At 41.6% G+C, this 18,233-nt stretch overlaps 2 protein-coding genes and 1 pseudogene across 3 annotated transcripts in view; 1 reads left to right on the top strand and 2 right to left on the bottom strand.

Moving 5' to 3' along the window:
- Positions 1 to 5,983, bottom strand: part of PCYT1A (phosphate cytidylyltransferase 1A, choline) — a 61,758-nt gene extending 55,775 nt beyond the window's left edge. Inside the window, exon 1 of one of the 2 annotated variants that reach the window (XM_006156790.3) lies at positions 5,054 to 5,983. The gene's annotated coding sequence lies outside the window, so the exon portion shown is untranslated. Of the gene's footprint in view, positions 1 to 4,597; positions 4,918 to 5,053 lie in introns of those variants that run through there. The other variant, XM_006156789.3, reaches the window with a different exon arrangement.
- Positions 5,984 to 7,464: 1,481 nt separating this feature from the next.
- Positions 7,465 to 18,233, bottom strand: part of DYNLT2B (dynein light chain Tctex-type 2B) — a 20,482-nt gene continuing 9,713 nt past the window's right edge. The window contains exons 4-5 of the mRNA XM_006156783.3: positions 11,531 to 11,594; positions 7,465 to 7,598 (exon numbers count right to left, since the gene is read on the bottom strand). Of these exons, the coding sequence (XP_006156845.1) occupies positions 7,551 to 7,598; positions 11,531 to 11,594 (112 nt within the window). The 3' untranslated portion in view covers positions 7,465 to 7,550. The remainder of the gene's footprint in view (positions 7,599 to 11,530; positions 11,595 to 18,233) is intronic.
- On the top strand, positions 17,004 to 18,231 carry LOC106735764 (60S ribosomal protein L7-like 1 pseudogene; annotated as a pseudogene).

The raw sequence follows: 18,233 nt of genomic DNA, 5'->3' as shown, positions 1-18,233 counted from the left end.
GGAATGCTGACAACGCCTAGGGTCCTATCTTCTCCCTCCCTCCCTCCTAAGTCATACTGTTTCTCTAAAATGACTGAGGTGGTAATAATGTAAAGATACAGACGTCATCAACCACAACCATGAGCAAAAAAGAACTCTCACAGTCCAGTAATGAATGGTGGCAAGTACTCTCCCTCTAGTGTTTCTCCAATTGGAAAAAAATCCAAAGAAAATGACTTATAGAAAAATGTATTCTTGCCACTCTATCTCATGGTAATAAAACTTTGGTAGAAGAGAACCTTACTTCTATTTGATTCAGAAGGGTGAAGTATTTCTATTAGTAGAAAAGTCAGAAAATCTGGTTTTAGATCAGAGTTACACAAACACTTAGGAAAGAAAGCATGATGCCCATGTAAGAAATTTACTATTATCAATAGATAATAACCACAGAAAATTATTGTGGTTGTTTTTTCTGTGAGCATTTCACCAACTAATTTTCATCAGTGCTAATAACATTCCAGGAAAGGTCATTCATCCTAAGGAAATCATGTCTAACCTAGAGGCTACACAGCTTCCTATGGGAATCATGAGTGGAGTGGCATGGTTTGCAAATTTCAGATTATATACAACACTTGATAGGTATACATATATTTCAGATTATTAAAGGACCGTTTAATAAGAATAGTTACTTTGGGCCAGCAGGAGGTGTAGTGGTTAAGGCATTGGACTCTAATATGGCCCACTACAGTTCTGGTCCTGGACCCAGCAGCTTGAAAATCATGCCAACCACATATGCATGCATGCCCAAAGTCCCAGGAGGAGAACAGAGAAGGGACTGAGGGGTAGCCATCCCTCCAGGGGCTGATTTCTCATTCTCCTTCTCTCTGTCTCTCCCACAAGCACATGTTCCCCATAGGAAAAAGAGAAGTTACCTCTGCCATTAGATGAAAACGTAAAACAAGAGAAAGCAATAATGCTTCCTATAGCCATGGAATGAGTCTAGGTTAACAGTAGATAAAGTAACCTGGGACTTGTGAATCGAAGGCTCTACCTGACTAGATCATTCTACTTAAAGGATCACGTAGCCAAAGAAGAGGTCTCCAAGAAAAATAAAAAATCTCTGTTTTTAGGAGCAGAAATCATAGACTAAGGGGGGATTGAACTAATTCTTTATCATATCTGTTTTCAAAGAGAATTTGCAAAACATGCTAGATTGAAAAGAATCATTTCATTCAACAAACACAAAGGACCTCAGAGAGAGTACTGCAGTCTCCAAGCTTAGGTAGCTTCTCTTCTATGGTCTGTTACCTTGAAGTATATTCTGTTCTAGAAAGAAATTCTTGAATAATTCCTTTTAGTTATGTATGTAGTCAAATAAATATCTAATGTTCTAGAAAAAGATGTAACTAGCCTTTTGCGAAAAATCACCCCCTCCCCCCTGGGAGGATGGCCACACCACCGCAATCCCTTCTCCTCCATTCTCCTCTCGGGATCTTGGTCACATACGCATACGCACCCGGCGTGAGTTTTAAGCCACTGGCTCTGGGACTCAAACCGTGGTCAACTACATGAGAGTCCAGTAACATAGCCATTACACAACTGCTGGTCCCTAACTAGCCATTTTTTAACCAGAGGCTATGTGCCTCCATTCTCAACCCATTCAAGAACCTTTCTGAACTCTCTTCCTCTTTAACAAAGTGTGTGTGTGTGTGTGTGTAGAGATCAGGGGTGACTATTAGGTTATCAGATAAATACAATGTCTCATAAATTAAAATGATCTTGGAACAGCTGGTGGTGTGGTGGTTTGGGTGGCTGGATCCCCCATGGCCAACTATGCATTTCAGGCTTCAGAAACACACTAGACACATATGTGTGCATGCCCCAAATCCCAAATGGAGGGAGAAAAGAAGGGAATGTGAGGTGATCATGTCCCATAGCAGGGGTTGGGGGTACTTTCTCACCTTTCCTCTCTCCCTGTCTCTCTTAGAACTTATGCACCCTCTGGCAAAATTTGAAAGAAAGAAACATAATGCAAAAATAAATAATAAAAATAATTATCCCAAGCTTCTCCTATTAGATCTCTTTAAACTCACTGGGTGTTACAATCAGTAGCACCTCCTACAAAGGGCTGTGAGAGGAGGAACACTCATTTTAGTTTTAATTTCACCTGCATCACTAACAGCCCTCATGAAAGTAAATGAGGAACTAAAACCAGCAGCTAAAAGTTCATTTAAATTACCTACAGCATGGTTTGATGCCCAGTATGCCATTCTTGGCCTCCAGAATACAAGCTAGAGTTGGATAGCTAAATATATTAAGCTTGTTCCACTTAGCATCTTTGTCACCACTGTTGACATCCCTAGCATTGTCCTTCTCTCCATCCTTTTTCCCTATGGTGGCATCACCTGTTTATCACTATTGGATCAAATCCCATTCTTAGTATCAGTTTTATTAGCAATTCTCTGTCCTTGCAGAATCAGTGGATATCAAGATTGAACAGGATCTGAAGGACATAATCACTGCCCTATTTTATTCTTGGCAGAATGTTTTTCAGTCTCTACCTTCAGTTTCCTTCCCAAGCCTTGCTTTACCCTCAAATTTTCCCCTTCCTCAGTTTTAATTCCTAGCAGTTTCTTCTACAAAACCCTAAATCCTCACTGCCTATAACTATCACTGCTCCTATTTCAATATAGCTTGTGGTTCTCCAACGAGATCTTACGTTTCAGCCACCGGTCTTAACTAGTCACCTTGATTACATTCAGGAAGTCTTCAGTTAAGTCACTGTGACAGCTCATGCCCCAGCCATAAGTCTAGTCTTCCCAATTGCATCGCTGCACTTCCAAAAGGCCTAATAATGTGGCTCTGGGACTCAAACCGTGGTCAACTACATGAGAGTCCAGTAACATAGCCATTACACAACTGCTGGTCCCTAACTAGCCATTTTTTAACCAGAGGCTATGTGCCTCCATTCTCAACCCATTCAAGAACCTTTCTGAACTCTCTTCCTCTTTAACAAAGTGTGTGTGTGTGTGTGTGTAGAGATCAGGGGTGACTATTAGGTTATCAGATAAATACAATGTCTCATAAATTAAAATGATCTTGGAACAGCTGGTGGTGTGGTGGTTTGGGTGGCTGGATCCCCCATGGCCAACTATGCATTTCAGGCTTCAGAAACACACTAGACACATATGTGTGCATGCCCCAAATCCCAAATGGAGGGAGAAAAGAAGGGAATGTGAGGTGATCATGTCCCATAGCAGGGGTTGGGGGTACTTTCTCAACTTCCCTCTCTCCCTGTCTCTCTTAGAACTTATGCACCCTCTGGCAAAATTTGAAAGAAAGAAACATAATGCAAAAATAAATAATAAAAATAATTATCCCAAGCTTCTCCTATTAGATCTCTTTAAACTCACTGGGTGTTACAATCAGTAGCACCTCCTACAAAGGGCTGTGAGAGGAGGAACACTCATTTTAGTTTTAATTTCACCTGCATCACTAACAGCCCTCATGAAAGTAAATGAGGAACTAAAACCAGCAGCTAAAAGTTCATTTAAATTACCTACAGCATGGTTTGATGCCCAGTATGCCATTCTTGGCCTCCAGAATACAAGCTAGAGTTGGATAGCTAAATATATTAAGCTTGTTCCACTTAGCATCTTTGTCACCACTGTTGACATCCCTAGCATTGTCCTTCTCTCCATCCTTTTTCCCTATGGTGGCATCACCTGTTTATCACTATTGGATCAAATCCCATTCTTAGTATCAGTTTTATTAGCAATTCTCTGTCCTTGCAGAATCAGTGGATATCAAGATTGAACAGGATCTGAAGGACATAATCACTGCCCTATTTTATTCTTGGCAGAATGTTTTTCAGTCTCTACCTTCAGTTTCCTTCCCAAGCCTTGCTTTACCCTCAAATTTTCCCCTTCCTCAGTTTTAATTCCTAGCAGTTTCTTCTACAAAACCCTAAATCCTCACTGCCTATAACTATCACTGCTCCTATTTCAATATAGCTTGTGGTTCTCCAACGAGATCTTACGTTTCAGCCACCGGTCTTAACTAGTCACCTTGATTACATTCAGGAAGTCTTCAGTTAAGTCACTGTGACAGCTCATGCCCCAGCCATAAGTCTAGTCTTCCCAATTGCATCGCTGCACTTCCAAAAGGCCTAATAATGGAAGCATTACATTTTAGACCTGAAAGAAAACATCTAAACTGGCCCAATGTTCCTCCAACTTTTTTCTAGCTTTCACTTCATGTATGAAATTCATTTTACACAATCATACACACATACATGAAACAATTTTCATGAAATAATACTATGTGAGCACTGAAAATTTCTATTTAATGTTCTTTAATGCCAGGTGCCATCCACTAAACTGATTTTACAACTGAATAAGAGGAAGAAACCTATAGCTTGAAAACATTAATCTACTGTAAATAGTTCAAACTTCTCTACACTATAACTCAGTGGGGAAGTTTCCCATTCATAAGAAATGTGCCCATAAAGTTAAATGAAAAGCTAAGTCGCAGGCCAATGTTCTTTCCACGGAAGACCATCTCTGCCCTGTCACAGCCACTCAGTCACACCCGGTGCCCAAACACAACCCTTCTGTACCATTTTAGTAACTGATCCCACACTCCTCTCCAAGTCAGCCCCTGGAAGCCACTGCTCCTTGGTCAGGGTACCCTCGCAGCCGCTGCTTCATGTTCCCTTCGGTCCAGTCCCCTCACTGATCCATCGATCAGTGTCTCCTCCGAGTCACTGCCCCTTGGACACGGTCCCCTTGCAGTCACTGCCCCATACTTCCTCGGTCGGAGTCCCGTCGCAGCCTCTGACGGTGCTCTCCGGGGTCAGAGTCCTTCGTATCCACTGCTCTTGGGGCAGCTACACTTGGGTCACAGACCCCCTCGCTGTCGCTGCCCCTCGGTCACAGTCGCCCCGCAGCCCCTGCCTCACACTCCCCGTGCTGTCACTGACCCACTCTCCCTCAGTCCCAGGTTCGGCGCGGCCCCTGCAGCGTAGTCACTGCTCTCACAGAGCCGCAAGGCCGTGCACACACTCGCTGCTCACCTGCAGCTCGTGCTCCCGGCCCCTGTCCCGTCGGCTTGCTCCCGAGTGCGCGTCACGGACAAGGGAAGTTAGGAGGTTGCGGGGAGACGCCCGAGGAAGGCAGCTGACGGAACAGCGGGCCGGAAGTCCCGCCTACTCCGGCCCGCCTGTCAATCCGACCACGTAGTCTCCCAGAAAACCACGACCCCTGACACAGTAGTTCCGCCACCACCGAGGCCCGGGAGATGAAGTGACGCGGCAGAAAACCAGAGGCCGCCTTCGCGGGACGAGGGGTCGGTCTCCGCCCAGAGCCGGGGTACGCTCTAAAGAGCCTCCTCGTCGTGGGGTACGGATGTGAGCTGTCACGAATCGTCGCTGCAGCAACTCCCCTTGGACCTGTTCCGGGCCGGGCCCCGCGCAGGCGGACCTGTCGGTGGCCGCGCGGATGGCCGAGGCCTCTGCTAGGACCCGCTCCCGCGGCTGCTGCCCTCGGCGCCGCGTCTTCGTCTTGGTGATGCAAGGAGAGTTCACGGCCGCCGGCCCAGTCCAGTGAAAACCCGTGCTTGCCCAGACGCGCTCCTCCTGTCGTCAGAGCCGGGTCGGCTCAACACTGACATCCCTAGGAGTCAGTATACCAAGTCTCCGCCCCCCGCCCCTGGAGCGGGTTCCAGGGGGGCCGCTCCTAGGAAAACATGCGTAACAGGGTGAGGAAAAACGTTTTCCTCGGCTAGACGAGTCTTCGCAGGGGCCTCTCTGCTGCTGCACACTTAAGGCAAGTGGACAGCCAGTGTTATGGAAGGATGTAAAGTAACTTTTTAAATGCATTTACTCGTCAGTTTGTAGTCTATGTGCTTGACTTCAAAGTGGCTGAGAAGAAAGAGGGTGGGGTAAACTTGTGCAGTGCTCAAGAACCTCCTGGGGGCGAAAAAGGATTTAAATCTGACTCTCCCTTTTGAATTCCAACAGGCCTACCAGAGTACACTGGGTGGGGTGCATGTAGTGAACATATGCTTCTGAGAGAGAGAAGTGAGAGACTCTCAAACACAGAGTCAGTTGTCAAATTACCAACTTACCTTTATTTTGTCATATTTTGTTCATATTTCTTCATGGCATCTGAAAACGGCTGATAGACTAAGGTGCCACAAGTAAGGACAAGTAGGTGAAGACACCTGGGACCCTAAGAGGAACAACTACAAAGACAGCAGGAGTATGGCTAAGGTATCTCAGATAGTCTTAAGGGAGGCCAGTGTCATACACAGCTTGGAACCTCTCAGACTGACTCTGGACAAACCCTGGAGAGAATGGATGTGTTTAGGCTAATAAACTGTGTAAGGCATAGGATAGCAGTAGCTGAGCCAAAACACTTAGGTGAAGGAAAAAAGGGCAAGTCAAAACTCAGAAAAAAGCTTTATACACAAATAAATTCATCTTTTTAAAATAATAGTGGAAAATAACAAATAAGCAGTCTCAATAAGGAAATGGTAAATGTAACAATGGAATAAACAGCTATTAAATTATGCTTCTGAAAATCACAATACAAATAGTGACATAAAAACTGCTCATTATATTATGAGAAGTGAAAAATCAGGGTACAAAATTATACCTCATCCCTCAGTGTCTATGTTAGAGATTGGTCCAGGACCCCCCAGGATACCAAATTCTAAGGATGCTCAAGTCCCTTATATAAAGCATTTAAGCATATAATCTATGCACATTCTCCCTTATACTTTTAATCATCTCAATGATTTTATAATACCTAATATGATACAAACACTACCTAAATAGTTGTTATACTGTATAGTTTCAGGAATAATGATTCAAAAAAAGTCAGTACAGATAAACCAACAACCATTATAGGCCTAACTACATAGTACATGTCAGCAACAACGTACATTTTCCATCAGCAGTTGGTTGCATCCATTGATGCAGAACTGGTGGGTATGGAAAGATGACTACGCATTTTTTTAAAATCCTGCAAATACAAAAACACAAAGAAAAAACACCGAAGTATTTACAATTGGTTATGTTTGAACAACTAAAATGGATTTCTCTTACTTTTTTCTCTACTTTACAAATGTAATAATATATTATGATAAAATCAAAAGCATTAAAAATATAAGGCCTGGACTAGCCAGTGGTATGGTGGTTAAGGTGGCTGAATTCCATGAGGCCAACTAAACAGTTCAAGTCCTGGACCCAGTGGCTTGAAAAACATGTCAGGTACATGTACATGTGTACCCAAAATCCCAAGAGGAAAAGGAATTGTGGCATGGCCATCCCTCCTCAGAGTTATTTTCTCACTTTCTCCCTCTCCATCTCCATCGAGCACATGAACCCTAGAGGGGGTAAAAATAACATATATATATATATATATAGAGAGAGAGAGAGAGAGAGAGAGAGGAGAGAGAGAGCCTAAAACACGGATTCAGTTGTCAAATTGCCAACTTATCTTTATTTTGTGAAAATACTTAACAATACATTTCTTCATGGTCATCTCTTTTCCCAGCATGTCAAAGATTCAATAGTAGAAACAGCCAAATGCAGCCACAACACAGAATAAACTGTCCTAAAAAACAAAGAGAATACACACACAGACAAATCCAGAATCAGTACTAATGAGGGAATAAGGGCAGCACAGGCAATTAAAAATTAACACTAACCCAGATCTTTGCCAGTTTTCAACTATGAAGACCTTTTCCTTTTTCAAAAAACAAAGAGTTTTCAGAGTATAACTACAAAGTTGCTCACCTACAAAACTGCCTGCTAAAAAGATAGGATGGGCAAAGAATTCAATTTTCTGAATTTGGAAATAAAATTTGACCTAAATAATTTTAGGCAATGCATATTCATAAAATGATTTTCTCGTATTTCATGTTTATTACAGAAATAAAATAATATATAAAATGTTTTGCATTTCTTGGACTAACTGCATTATCCAACCCAAAAACATCCCCAAAACTGTATCATGACAGCACCTTGCATGAATTCTGGATAAGAGAAATGATCTCTGGATGTTAATTGATAAAATTCATTAGTCCATCTTTGAGCTCCAAATCTCAAAATGCTTCCCAGAGCCTAAACCTATTGAAACATTTTTTAGATACTTATTTCAGGAGTTCCATCTGATTCAGCAACTCCTCACCCACCACACCTGACCTGTAGCCTGGTAGTGATAATAGAAAAACAATCTGAAATCATGTATCTGGTATTAACCCAAAGCAAAATTCTTTCATTTGATACTTCTTTAGCTCCTTGGGTGGATAACTCTGAGCTGTTTTCTACAACAGTGCTATTTATAATGAAAGACTTGTTTTTGTTTTTGCTTTAATTTTTAATTCTTCATAGACTAACATTCTTGTGAAATACAATAAAAATAACTCAGAAAATGAAATGAAAAAAAGAAACATAGAAAATACAGTCCAAACCTTTTATGAGATTCAATGGACATAAATGTTTGTTGAATTGGGTATTTATTTAGGTTTCATTTTCAGAGTGAAAGATGACTTAGTTTAGGTTTATTGGTTATATAGTTGTAGTAACTATTATATAATTATAGTAACTATATAGTTATTCAGTTAGGTTTATTTAGGTCTCATTTGCAGATACAGTAAAGGAAGCAACCTAAGCCAGGGTCTCAAAAAATTTTTTTAGCCACTTCCTCTACCAATCCTGTAAAACTCAATTATAAACTTCCTACAGGCAGAAACCATGTATGTCCTCTTATTCATCATTTTATTCCTAGCACCTCAATTACAGAAGCTGACACACAGTAAGAGCTTAAGAATTATCTGTTGGGAACCAGCAGTTAGCGTAATGGCTATGTCGCTGGACTCTCATGTAGTCGACCGCGGTTCGCGTCCCGGACCCGGTGGCTTAAAACTCACTCCAGGCGCGTGTGCGTGCGTGCCCAAGATCCCAAGAGGAGAATGGAGGAGAAGGGATTGCAGCGTGACCATCCCCCCTGGGGGGTGATTTCTCACTTTCTGTCTCTATGTCTCTCTCTCTGTCTGGCGAGCGCACGCGCCCTATAGCAAAAACCTCTCCAAAAAAAAAAAAAAAAAGAGTTATTTGTTGAATGAATGAAATATATTGTATGTATTGAGGAAAGTTGCATTTTTAACTTTAAAAAGCAGAAAAACTATCACCTCAGTTTGACTCTTCCCCCAAAGAGGGCTGATAAATGAAGATTTACACATAGTATCAATACTTCCCACTATCCAGCCCCTCCTCCCTAGGTTAGCTGAGCCTAATGAAACTTTGCAGCCCAGCCAGTAGCATACCAGACAGCAGAACTGGAAGCCACATGTTGACCATGGTTAAGATCTACACAATTGGCCTGAAAACACTCCAAGCACATGCACACATGTCCAGGATCAAACTGGAGAACTAGAAGAACAGGTCACATGGTGACCATGCCATGGGGAGGGTGTCTCTCTGTCTCTGTCTCTCTCTTTCACACACATAAGCATGCACATAGTATAATCATGAGTTAAATAAACAGACCAGCAGATGACTTAGTGGTTACATCGCTGGACTACCATATGACTAAGCACAGTTCGAGTCCCAGACCCAGCGGCTTGAAACTCATACTGGGCGCATTTGCTTGTATACCCAGAATCCAAAGAGAACAAAAGAGAAGGGCCATCCCTCCCGGGGGACAGGGGTGATTTCTCATTCTCTGTCTCCCTCTCTCTCCCCGGCAAGCTCATATGCCCTATTGCAAAAATCTCTCTAAATAAATAAATAGAAACTTTGGTTGGACTATAGATTTTAAACCTAAAGGTACCTTGGGCCAGCAAGTGGCATGGAGGCTCCAGGATCCCACATGGCCAATCACATCCCAGACCTGGTGGCTTGAAAATCACACAGGGCACATGGGCATGTGAGCTCCTTTCTTGTGCAGCTGAAGAATAGAAAAGGGATTGTGGCATGGCCGTACCCCGAAGGGTGATTTCTCAATCTCCCTCCTCTCCTCACTCTCTGGTGAAGGCATGCACCCTATCGCAAAAATTTTTAAAATTTAACAAAAAGTTAAAGGTACTTTAAGGTCATCTACCTAAACAGCTTCTGACCTGGGAAATCAGCAGAATAATGGGAGAACCTTTTTAAAAATTCAGATTTAGGGAACCAGCAGTTAGTGTAATGGCTGTCGCTGGACTCCACGTAGTCGACCACAGTTCGCGTCCCAGACCCGGTGGCTTAAAATTCACGCCGGGCGCATGTGCGTGCGTGCCCAAGATCCCTAGAGGAGAATGGAGGAGAAGGGATTGCGGCGTGACCATTCCCCCTGAGGGGTGATTTCTCACTTTCTGTCTCTATGTCTCTCTCTGTCTGTCTGGCGAGCGCATGCGCCCTATAGCGAAAACCTCTTCCAAAAAAAAAAAAAATTTCAGATTTATTGATCCAACCCTAGATAATCTGATCAGAATGTACTTGAGTAGGGCCTTATATTTTAGACTAGTTCCTCAAATCAGGTAGCCACAGCCAGTCTTTGGGAAAATCTACTCAGCTTCCTAATGTTACTTGATACAATCAGAAAAATCCAATGATATACCTGAAGTCATCCAATAAGAAACTGACAGAGCTAGAGGCCAGCAGGTGGCATGGTGGTTAAGGCACTGGACTCCAACACAGTCAACTGCGGTTCAAGTCCCAGACCTAAAGGCTTGCTTTCCTACTTTCTCTTTCTCTCTCTTTGTCTCTCTCTGGTCAAATGATGATGAAATAAAACAATAAAAAATAAACAAATGATGATAATAAATAAAATGAAATAAAAGTAATTCTTAAAAAATATTTAAAACAAGAAGGTGACAGAGTTGAACATAAACTTCTCTCTCCTAATTTACTCAGTCCAATTTCTGTTTTATTCTCCTTTAATTCTGACTGCATTAATTCAACCTAGGAGTATTCGAATACAGGACAGGACATTTCTGCTAACAAGTATAAAATAACAACAAATGATTAACATATAACATTTGTGACAATAACTTATCAATGTTTAAATGAAACTTCTTTTTAAAGAGGTCCCTCTATTTTTGCTTAGTTTTTTCGAATGGCTTTAATATAAAGTAAGTAATTTTATTACTAAAAATGTCTTTTAAAACTTTGTTCATGGACTACCTGCTACTAAAATTTCTTTGTGGCTTAGCAAAGTGTGATTTATTCAAATGAACAAATATATAATTAAAAACCTTGTTATCAATTATTACTTTAATAATAATGATCAGGATTGAGTTTTACAATATAACTTATAGATGAAGTGGCTCAAAATCATTTCTAAGAAAAATATGCTATGTAATTTGCTATTCCCAAATTCAAACCTGTGAAGATGTCTGCTTTAGTACCACAAAAAGTAACAGTAAAAATAATCTCATCCAGAAGTCTAAAACAAATGTCCAAAAGTACAAAGTGTCCTCACATCTCAAAAAATAATAAGTATTTTGATTTGGAATGCCCATGTGTCCTTAGAAAGCAAAAAAGGTTTCCAGAGAGACTTACATTCATGAAAACATCATAAGTGTAGTTGTCAGTGTCAGCATCCCAGAAACATCGAGCAGCCATGCTAAAAAGTCAAGGAAGGAAGAATTACCAACAACCCACCGAGGATCTGAACTAGAAAAGTTTATCTGTACAGCAGAGCATACTGGGTAAACTGGAGGGACAGGAGTCAAGACATGGCTGCTTGCAGCTACAGGTACTAGCGCAGGCTCCAATAGCCTCAGACCCTGATGCACTGCCTAATGGCCACAGGGGTTGATACCTGGGAAGTTGTTGGTCCTCTGAGTGGGAGCTCTGATACAGATTACTTCAAGTAAGATATGTGTGACTTTTAATGGGCTCAATTTACACACAGTAAAAGGAAAAGGACCAGAATGATTTATTCTAACCTAGTCATTTTATAGAGTCCCAGAAAAGAAAGGGACAAACTCTGAAGCAGAATTCAGTCTTCTGAATTCAAATCTAGTACTCTTTCTACAGGATGCTACACTACCTCTAAATTCTCAAACTAGTCATTCCCCTCTCCCTAGTTCTTGGGTAGGAAAAAAATGGTAGTTAAAATAAAAGCCAACTGTAAAATGCAAATACCCCTAATGTCCACTAGGATTGGATTAGCAATTGAAATTATGGTACTTCCTGGCAGTGAAATTCTATATAGCCATTAAAGAGAGGTTCTACAAAAAAAAAAATTCCAAGAACATGAATGATGACTTCAAGAACATTTCTCAAGCACTTACTTTGGGCTGGCCACTAGTCTTAAGTGCTTCGTGTGAACTCACTCACGCCTATGAGAAACGTAGTATTGTTATACCCATTTAATAAACATGGAAATTGAGGGTCAGAGAAATTAAAGTGTCCAAGGTCACATAACTAGTAAGTGACAGTTTGGCTTTCAACCCTGACAGCCTCAAGCCTGCAGAGAAATACATACATACATCACATTATATTGGGTCATTTTTGGAGGTAATTTTTTTTTAAAGTTTTACAAAGAAGAGTTCCTCCATCCTAACTTTTCACATATTCTTAAATAATAAAAATTCCATCTGTTTGCAAATTGCAGCAGTAACAACATGAAATAAAATTAACCTACTTAATTGATCGATCAATAAGTATTTATTTAAATTTGATCCTGTGCTTGAAAAATTCCCAATTAGGTGAAAAAAGTTAACACATGTCAAAAGAATAATATATAGTTGGTGCTAATTTATAAATATTAGGCTTAACGGAGATTTAAAAAGTCTACCTAGTGTAACCCTCCAAGTTATGCAATTTTTTGAATTAAATCTATCGAAGCGCTGCAGAAGGTCAGCAAATTTAAAGAGGAAACAAGCCAAAGAAGACTTCAGGAAGAAAGTGGTATTTAAACTGAGCAGAACAAGGTAGAAGCATACTTATAGAAATTTATTTAATATTTGTTGAGTACCCATTATACAAAAGGCAAAATTCTAGGTACAAATGATATAAAGATGATTAAAACACAATCCTTGCCTTCAAATCGTGGTTTCTTTAACACCATTTCCCAATAAAAGGAAGTAGGACTTCAATAGCCAGTTTCAGGGACCAGCAGTTGGCGTAATGGCTATGTCAGGCATAATGGCTATGTCACCGGACTCCCACGTAGTCAACTGTGGTTTGAGTCCTGGACCTGGTGGCTTAAACTCATGCTGGGCGCATATGCATGCATGCATGCCCAAGATCCTGAGAGGAGAATGGAGGAGGAGGGATTGTGGCGGTGGCCATCTCCCCTGCGGGGTGGTGGTGGTTTCTCACTTTCTTTCTCTCTGTCTTTCCAGCGAGCGAGCGCATGCGCCTTATAGCAAAAACCTCTCCAAAAAAAAGAAAGAGAAGAAATAGTCAGTTTCAGGTCTAGGGCTAGGAATGCTCACAATAAACCAGGGGCATCTGGGCTATACCAAAAACCTGTGCCATACACAGAAGGACACTATATTTAAATATAAATATGTAAACAAATACAGTCTTCAAAAAATTTATAAAATGCACATTATAAAAAGACTGTATGAATTTCAATTTTCTTTGCACCAAAAAAAGCATACCTTAATTCCATTTTGTCACAACCTTTTTGAAGTCCCCTCACATATATAAAGTTGTATCAAAGGTAGAAGAGGTATGCTGGAATAGTTTACAGCAAGCTAATGCTCCCACCAGCATCAATCAGAAAAGCTGGATAAAATGAATTAGAACTTCCAAAGCAAACAAGTCTATGGAGCTGAAATTCCAGAAAGTCATGAACTACAGGAGGTAAACTGATATATTCCTGCAGATATTTCCCTTGGGCCTTTGTCAATTCTAGGCACAGGGCTAGAGGCTGAGAATATAGGCTTTCCAGGGTGGAGGACCACTTTCTGAGAAGAAAAGAAACCAGCAGGATTGCTGGTAGTCCTACAAGGCTAGGGAGATAAACTTGGAGTCTGCAGGGACCAGGAGCCTGTGAAAAAGGAACTGCACTGGAACCATTACACATTACATGGTAGGTTTTCTTCTTAAGACATGTGCTCGGGAACCAGCAGTTAGTGTAATGGCTATGTCGCTAGACTCCCATGTAGTCAACCGCGGTTCGCGTCCCGGACCCGGTGCCTTAAAACTCACGCTGGGCGCGTGTGCGTGCGTGCCCAAGATCCCGAGAGGAGAAGGGATTGCGACGTGACCATCCCCCCTGGGGGGTGATTTCTCGTTTTCTGTCTCTATGTCTCTCTCTGTCTGGCGAGCACACGCACCCTATAGCGAAAAATCTCTCCAAAAAAAAAAAAAAAAAAGACACGTGCTCAATTTTCTTTTTACTTTATTTTCTTTTTTTCTTTCTTTTTTTTTTTTTCTTTTCGTTTTTTTGCTATAGGGCACATATGCTCGCCAGAAAGACAGAGAGACAGAAAGCAAGAAAGGGTGATTTCTCCTCCATTCTCCTCTCGGGAATCTTGGGCACTCACGCACATGTGCCAGGCGTGAGTTGAAGCCACCGGGTCCAGGACTCGGACCATGGTTGACTACATGGGAGTCCAGCGACATAGTCATTACGCTAACTGCTGGTCCCCAAGAAATAGCTTTTCAGGAAGCATATGCAAGACATGGCAATGAAAGGGCCTGTCATATTTAAATGAATTTTAGTGTGACCTTAGCAATAGGTGCATACACTGTACTGAGACTATACATAATATATCAAACATTTCATTACCCCTGAATTCTTCAGCTAGTATTCATTTTATCATGGCATCATAATATATCCTAAATCCATGTAGATTTTTTTCTAATTTAAATAATATTTTTACATAAATGTCCTATTTGTTTCACAAAACACCATTTTAAGATAGGTATTACTCTGGGGCCAGCCTGTAGCAAGGGGGTTGAGGCACTGGACTCCCACATGGGTGACAGCACTTTGAGTCCCAGACCTGGAAGTTGCTTTCTCACTCTCTGGAAGAAAATAATATCATCTGGAAGTCTACAGTGTTTTTTTTTTTTTTTTACAGATTTGTATATTTTATTTGTTATTATTATTTAATTTGAGCAGAGAGAGAAAGGGAAAGTGAAAGCAAGCCACCAGGTCTGGGACTCGAACAGCGATCGGCCATGTGGGAGTCCAGCACCTTTACCACCACACCACCTGCCACTCTCGGTCTACAGTTTTTTAACATAATGTCCAGGATTCAAGCTAGGCATGCCAAGAGACAAAGCCTTATGAAAGATTATGAAGAAAAATAATCATGAATAGAAACAAACATCATCTATTATAGATCCTAGAGGAAGCACACAATGACTGCACTGTTGGGTCATCGGAAAAGTCATGACACATTTTTGCATAGAAAAAAATACATCATGACTTTTCTGATGACCTGATATTATGACTTGAATCTAAAGAGAGAGTAGGGGGCAAATATAGTCATTCAATTTATTAAACTGGTTTTTTAGGGGAAAAAAGTTATTCTCTGTATGTGTATATTGTGTTTCAGGCAGAGTCACACTGTGTTGTGATCCTCCTGCCTCAGCTTCTTAAACAGCTGGGACATTAAGTGTGTGACTCTGTGCTCAGCTTTTTAGGGTAGGCTATGAACCACACTCAGACCTCATCCCTGTGGCCTCAGTCTGCCAAGCAACAGGTCCAGCATGGCACTTTTTAGCCTGGGACTAATTTAGTTAGTTAGTTTATTCTTCCCTGAAAGAAAAAAAGAGAGAATAACAGGCACTCCCAACAGGGTCTTCATGCCATGACCCACCTCTACCCTCAGCTGACCCAGATTATGGGCAAGTCCAGGTGTTCTCAGGGAGGTTCTAGGATGTAAACTAAAAACTTTCCCCCGTGAGTCCAGTGTGTTACCACTGCATCACTTCCTGGCCCTAAAAAGTCATTCTTAATAGAATTCTAGATGATAAATGAAGAACAATGATAGAATTAAACAACCAGGGCCAGTGACCATGGTTCACATTCTGGACCCCTGTAGCTTGCTTTCTCTTTCTCTCTCTCTCTCTCATACACACACAATCTGTCACTCTCTGGTGAGTGCACATGCCCTGTAGCAAATTAAAAATTAATAATAAATAAAAAATTTTTAATGAATTATTTTACTGGGACCAGCAGTTAGCATAATGGCTATGTCGCTGAACTTCCACGTAGCTGACCACGGTTCGAGTTCCAGACCTGGTGGCTTAAACTCATGCCAGGTGCATGTGCATACGTGCCCAAGATCCCGAGAGGAGAATGGAGGATAAGGGATTGCAGCGTGGCCATCCCCCCTGGGGAGTGATTTCTCACTTTCTATCTCTCTGTCTCTTTCTGTCTTTCTGGCGAGCGCATGCGCCCTATAGCAAAAACCTCTCCATAAAAAAAAAAAAAGAATTATTTAACTTTATTTTTATTTATTTAATATAAATATATATATTTGACCAGAGAGGGACAAAGTGAGAGACAGGGAGAGAAAGAAAGCTGCCAGACCCAGGCCTTGAACCGTGGTTGGCCGTGGAAGTCCAGCACCCTTAATCATCATGCCGCCTGTTGGTCTGATAAATAAAATTTTTTAAAAAGAATTTAGAGCACCATTTTGTAACTCCGGATGAAATAATAAATCTAGGGTATACTGCTAAAACCATTAATGACAAAGATGATGGAGAGCTTTATAAAGGATGATTCCATCTGACAATGTCTGAACTCAATGATCAATCTTTTTTTTTTTTCTTTTGGTGGGGAGAGGTTTTTGTTATAGGGCGCATGCACTCGCCAGAAAGACGGAGAGAGACAAAGAGACAGAAAGTAAGAAATCACGCCCCAGGGAGGATGGCCATGCCATAATCCCTTCTCTTCTATTTTCCTCCTGGGATCTTGGGCTCGCACGCACACATGCCCGGTGTGAGTTTATGCCACTGGATCTGGGACTTGAACCATGGTCGACTACATGGGAGTCCAGCGACATAGCCATTACGCTAACTGCTGGATTCACACATGGCTGACCATGGTTTGAGTCTCAGACCTGGTGGCTTACTTTCTCAGAAAAGTGATTTCTCACTTTCCCTCTCATTAGCTCTTCTGCCACTGCATGGATCCTATGACAAAATCTTAAAAAAAAAAAAAAAAAGAAAAGAAAAGAAAAAAAAGACAACTCCATAGACTTAAGCATAAGTCAATGGAATCTGGAATCTTGGTAAAACTGTGAGAGACAGGGAAATTAAAATGACATCTGTTCATCTCTTTTAAGGACAGAGGGGGAAAAGAAACCAATTCTATTTTAACATATTGAATCTGTGTTGACAGAAAGCAAAAGTATTACTTAAGTCTCTCTGTGGTAAGGAAATCTAAAGCCTTCTGATCAAGTGAGAGGAAAGCACAATGGTAAAGAGTACTATACCAAGAGCCAGAAAGCTGGGCTGCAGGGGCCAGTTGTGGCAAAGTGATAACAAGAGAACATACATGGGAAAGGTCCTCGGTTCACTTCCCAGGACCATCCTGTGCACACATATGTGTGTCCACCATCTGAGGTGGCTCGGTCTGGGAGTGGGTCACAGAGTGGAGACCTTGTTGGGGGTGTTATCTCTCTCTCATGGAAAAATAATGAATAAATAAACTTTAAAAGGGGGGACAGAGGCACGTGCAGTATCAGCACCGCAAAGATGGCAGAACCTGAACAAAGGAGAAAGATCCCTTTGGTTCCAGAAAATCTCCTGAAAAAGAGAAAAGCTTATCAAGCCCTCAAGGCCACCCAAGCAAAGCAAGCACTTTTGGCAAGAAGAGAGCAGAGGAAAGAGAAAGGGCCCAGATTTAAGCGACTGGAATCGTTCTTAAATGATTCCTGGAGGCAGAAGCGTGACATGGTACATCTCAGACGACCTGAAGTGAAACCTCATGCCTTGGAAATGCCCGATAAACATTCATTGGCCTTTGCTGTGTGCATCAAAAGGACTGATGGGGTGCGTTCAGTGGTGCAGAAGACCATTGCAAGACTGCGTCTAAAGAAAATTTTCAGTGGCGTTTTTGTCAAGTCACTCCTCAGAGCCTAAAGACACTGCGAATAGTGGAACCTTATGTGACCTGGGGATTTCCAAATCTGAAATCTGTCTGGGAACTCATCTTGAAATGTGGGCAAGCCAAGGCCAAGAATAAGACGATTCCTCTAACCGACAACACAGTGATTGAGGAGCATCTAGGGAGGTCTGGCGTCATTTGTTTAGAAGACCTCATTCATGAAATTGCCTTCCCGGG

The sequence above is a fragment of the Tupaia chinensis genome, unplaced genomic scaffold (assembly GCF_000334495.1).
Source record: "Tupaia chinensis unplaced genomic scaffold, TupChi_1.0 Scaffold000515_1, whole genome shotgun sequence".
NCBI lineage: Eukaryota > Metazoa > Chordata > Mammalia > Scandentia > Tupaiidae > Tupaia > Tupaia belangeri.
The sequence above is the reverse complement of the archived record's forward strand: the minus strand, read 5'-3'. Positions and strand labels throughout refer to the sequence as shown.